At 45.0% G+C, this 5,225-nt stretch overlaps 1 protein-coding gene across 1 annotated transcript; it reads left to right on the plus strand.

The window, feature by feature from the left end:
* Window positions 1-4,585: 4,585 nt before the first annotated feature.
* Window positions 4,586-4,992, plus strand: LOC124356095 (longitudinals lacking protein, isoforms A/B/D/L-like). The gene has a single exon (XM_046807262.1). It carries the CDS (start codon window positions 4,688-4,690, stop codon window positions 4,898-4,900), a length of 213 nt encoding a protein of 70 aa, XP_046663218.1. The 5' UTR covers window positions 4,586-4,687; the 3' UTR covers window positions 4,901-4,992.
* Window positions 4,993-5,225: the final 233 nt, after the last annotated feature.

Raw genomic sequence — 5,225 nt, forward strand, 5'->3', positions numbered from 1 at the left:
TTGCAGATGCCGGTGGCAAGTTCAGGTGCGAGAACTGCGGCAGGTCCTACACTCACAAGCGCTCTTTGTCGCTCCACTCTCGTTACGAGTGCAGGAAGGATCCTCAGTTTCCTTGCCAGTAAAGAGTTGCTGATGTCCTGATGTCATTGCAGATGCCGGTGGCAAGTTCAGGTGCGAGAACTGCGGCAGGTCCTACACTCACAAGCGCTCTTTGTCGCTCCACTCTCGTTACGAGTGCAGGAAGGATCCTCAGTTTCCTTGCCAGTAAAGAGTTGCTGATGTCCTGATGTCATTGCAGATGCAGGTGGCAAGTTCCGGTGCGAGAACTGCGGCAGGTGCTACACTCACAAGCGCTCCCTGTCGCTCCACTCTCGTTACGAGTGCAGGAAGGGTCCTCAGTTTCCTTGCCAGTAGTGTTGCTGATGTCCTGATGTCATTGCAGATGCCGGTGGCAAGTTCCGGTGCGAGAACTGCGGCAGGTGCTACACTCACAAGCGCTCTTTGTCGCTCCACTCTCGTTACAAGTGCAGGAAGGATCCTCAGTTTCCTTGCCAGTAAAGAGTTGCTGATGTCCTGATGTCATTGCAGATGCCGGTGGCAAGTTCCGGTGCTAGAACTGCGGCAGGAGCTACACTCACAAGCGCTCCCTGTTGATCCACTCTCGTTACGAGTGCAGAAAGGGTCCTCAGTTTCCTTGCCAGTAGAGTTGCTGAGGTCCTGATGTCATTGCAGATGCCGGTGGCAAGTTCCGGTGCGAGAACTGCGGCAGGTGCTACACTCACAAGAGCTCTCTGTCATTCCACTCTCGTTACGAGTGTGGGAAGGATCCTCAGTTTCCTTGCCAGTAAAGAGTTGCTGATGTCCTGATGTCATTGCAGATGCCGGTGGCAAGTTCCGGTGCGAGCACTGCGGCAGGAGCTACACTCACAAGCGCTCCCTGTCGCTCCACTCTCGTTACGGTGCAGGAAGGGTCCTCAGTTTCCTTGCCAGTAAAGAGTTGCTGATGTCCTGATGTCATTGCAGATGCAGGTGGCAAGTTCCGGTGCGAGAACTGCGGCAGGTGCTACACTCACAAGCGCTCCCTGTCGCTCCACTCTCGTTACGAGTGCAGGAAGGGTCCTCAGTTTCCTTGCCAGTAGTGTTGCTGATGTCCTGATGTCATTGCAGATGCCGGTGGCAAGTTCCGGTGCGAGAACTGCGGCAGGTGCTACACTCACAAGCGCTCTTTGTCGCTCCACTCTCGTTACAAGTGCAGGAAGGATCCTCAGTTTCCTTGCCAGTAAAGAGTTGCTGATGTCCTGATGTCATTGCAGATGCCGGTGGCAAGTTCCGGTGCTAGAACTGCGGCAGGAGCTACACTCACAAGCGCTCCCTGTTGATCCACTCTCGTTACGAGTGCAGAAAGGGTCCTCAGTTTCCTTGCCAGTAGAGTTGCTGAGGTCCTGATGTCATTGCAGATGCCGGTGGCAAGTTCCGGTGCGAGAACTGCGGCAGGTGCTACACTCACAAGAGCTCTCTGTCACTCCACTCTCGTTACGAGTGTGGGAAGGATCCTCAGTTTCCTTGCCAGTAAAGCAGTTGCTGATGTCCTGATGTCATTGCAGATGCCGGTGGCAAGTTCCGGTGCGAGAACTGCGGCAGGAGCTACACTCACAAGCGCTCCCTGTCGCTCCACTCTCGTTACGGTGCAGGAAGGGTCCTCAGTTTCCTTGCCAGTAAAGAGTTGCTGATGTCCTGATGTCATTGCAGATGCCGGTGGTAAGTTCCGGTAAGAGAACTGCGGTAGGTGCTACACTCACAAGCGCTCTTTGTCGCTCCACTCTCGTTACGAGTGCAGGAAGGATCCTCAGTTTCCTTGCCAGTAAAGAGTTGCTGATGTCCTGATGTCATTGCAGATGCAGGTGGCAAGTTCCGGTGCGAGAACTGCGGCAGGTGCTACACTCACAAGCGCTCTCTGTCGCTCCACTCTCGTTACGAAAGTGGGAAGGATCCTCAGTTTCCTTGCCAGTAAAGAGTTGCTGATGTCCTGATGTCATTGCAGATGTCGGTGGCAAGTTCCGGTGCGAGAACTGCGGCAGGTGCTACACGCACAAGCGCTCTCTGTCGCTCCACTCTCGTTGCGAGTGTAGGTAGGATCCTCAGTTTCCTTGCCATTAAAGAGTTGCTGATGTCCTGATGTCATTGCAGATGCCGGTGGCAAGTTCCGGTGCGAGAACTGCGGCAGGTGCTACACTCACAAGCGCTCCCTGTCGCTCCACTCTCGTTACGAGTGCGGGAAGGATCCTCAGTTTCCTTGTCCTCGATGTCCGTACAAGGCTAAACGCAAGAGCACTCTACAGTCCCATTACGTGTTCAAGCACCAGGACGCCGTCACATCCTTGGACGGGAAGATCGGTCTACCGGACTGTATCCACTGACGTTCGTGAAATTGTGTATTTTGGTATGGTAGAAGAACTCAGTACCTGAACTGTGTGTTGTTTTGGAAACTGCGGATGAATTTTTAGGGTATAATGAGTTTTCATTTTACAAATATATTTTATTTATTGTGACTGATATCATCATGTTTTTGTTACTTTTTATTTTTAACAATAATTATTATCACAACTTACACATTATATTATACTGACGTCATATAATTTTAAATTTCAGTTATGGCAAATATATTTACAATCTATTGATTTAATAGTCTGATATTACCACTGTTCGCTACTTTTCCCCCGGCCTTTCTGTCCTACTCCCTATATTTTGTGAACAAATTCACTTATTATATGTTTGAATTTACTTTTAGAAATAGTTAATACAAATTTGCCGCTATACGAGTATTACGGTAAACATATTATAATTGTTTAAATGTTATGGCTTTGAGGCTTGACACTTTATTTGGAGTGATAACCCTGTTAATTTTTGTTCTTAAAATTCGATTAATCAGGATTCGTCTGATCATCTTATAATTGGACCTTATTCCCGTATGTGTACTGTTTAGAGTTGCTACATTTGTTTACAAATCAATGAAAAAGTCTTCGACATTGGAGGTTTGACTGAGGTGATCCGTATCATGTTGACATCGGTATATCTGAAGTGTATCATGTTGACATCGGTATATCTGAAGTGTACCATGTTGACATCGGTATATCTGAAGTGTATCATGTTGACATCGGTATATCTGAAGTGTATCATGTTGACATCGGTATATCTGAAGTGTATCATGTTGACATCGGTATATCTGAAGTGTATCATGTTGACATCGGTATATCTGAAGTGTATCATGTTGACATCGGTATATCTGAAGTGTATCATGTTGACATCGGTATATCTGAAGTGTATCATGTTGACATCGGTATATCTGAAGTGTATCATGTTGACATCGGTATATCTGAAGTGTATCATGTTGACATCGGTATATCTGAAGTGTATCATGTTGACATCGGTATATCTGAAGTGTATCATGTTGACATCGGTATATCTGAAGTGTATCATGTTGACATCGGTATATCTGAAGTGTATCATGTTGACATCGGTATATCTGAAGTGTATCATGTTGACATCGGTATATCTGAAGTGTATCATGTTGACATCGGTATATCTGAAGTGTATCATGTTGACATCGGTATATCTGAAGTGTATCATGTTGACATCGGTATATCTGAAGTGTATCATGTTGACATCGGTATATCTGAAGTGTATCATGTTGACATCGGTATATCTGAAGTGTATCATGTTGACATCGGTATATCTGAAGTGTATCATGTTGACATCGGTATATCTGAAGTGTATCATGTTGACATCGGTATATCTGAAGTGTATCATGTTGACATCGGTATATCTGAAGTGTACCATGTTGACATCGGTATATCTGAAGTGTATCATGTTGACATCGGTATATCTGAAGTGTACCATGTTGACATCGGTATATCTGAAGTGTACCATGTTGACATCGGTATATCTGAAGTGTATCATGTTGACATCGGTATATCTGAAGTGTACCATGTTGACATCGGTATATCTGAAGTGTACCATGTTGACATCGGTATATCTGAAGTGTATCATGTTGACATCGGTATATCTGAAGTGTACCATGTTGACATCGGTATATCTGAAGTGTATCATGTTGACATCGGTATATCTGAAGTGTACCATGTTGACATCGGTATATCTGAAGTGTATCATGTTGACATCGGTATATCTGAAGTGTATCATGTTGACATCGGTATATCTGAAGTGTATCATGTTGACATCGGTATATCTGAAGTGTACCATGTTGACATCGGTATATCTGAAGTGTACCATGTTGACATCGGTATATCTGAAGTGTACCATGTTGACATCGGTATATCTGAAGTGTATCATGTTGACATCGGTATATCTGAAGTGTATCATGTTGACATCGGTATATCTGAAGTGTACCATGTTGACATCGGTATATCTGAAGTGTACCATGTTGACATCGGTATATCTGAAGTGTACCATGTTGACATCGGTATATCTGAAGTGTAGCATGTTGACATCGGTATATCTGAAGTGTATCATGTTGACATCGGTATATCTGAAGTGTATCATGTTGACATCGGTATATCTGAAGTGTATCATGTTCATATCGGTATATCTGAAGTGTATCATGTTGACATCGGTATATCTGAAGTCTAGTTTGAGTTTGACACAATGACTTGCTGTTGCAGCGTACCAGTGGATGGACGCGGGCCGTGACAGAGATAGTGCACTGTTCCACTGCAGTGCTTGTGGCCGCAAGTACAAACACAAGGCGTCACTAGGCAAGCACCAGAAGTACGAGTGCGGGAAGGAAGCACAGTTTCAGTGTCCCGTGTGTCCGTACAAGTCGTTCCAGAAAGGCCACATGGTCCGCCACGCCATGATACGGCACGGGAACATCGTTGTCGATTGATCTGACCATCGTTCCGAGCGCTTCCGAGTGTACTTTTGTTACAGAAAATGTATAGAAATGGGTTATTTTATATAATAAAATCATCGATGGTACATGTTGTGTTTTATTAGAACTCTTATTGCTCCGCAGCTTATTCACGCGAGAGAGTGGTACATTTATATCAAAGAAATTTGAAAACAAATCCGTCATATGGTCTAGAGTATTGTTTTGATTGAAGAATTTATATAAACCACTTAATTCTTGACTGGATGGCTGTAGTGTAAATGTTATTTACGTATAATTAAATTAGGTTTTCGTTGTTCTTTGCACGAAAAACACTGACTAT

This window comes from Homalodisca vitripennis, chromosome 2 (assembly GCF_021130785.1).
Source record: "Homalodisca vitripennis isolate AUS2020 chromosome 2, UT_GWSS_2.1, whole genome shotgun sequence".
In the NCBI taxonomy this organism is placed as follows: domain Eukaryota; kingdom Metazoa; phylum Arthropoda; class Insecta; order Hemiptera; family Cicadellidae; genus Homalodisca; species Homalodisca vitripennis.

Excerpts from the sequence above, each read along its gene's own strand:
- LOC124356095 (XM_046807262.1), top strand. The coding sequence starts at position 4,688 with ATGGACGCGGGCCGTGACAGAGATAGTGCACTGTTCCACTGCAGTGCT.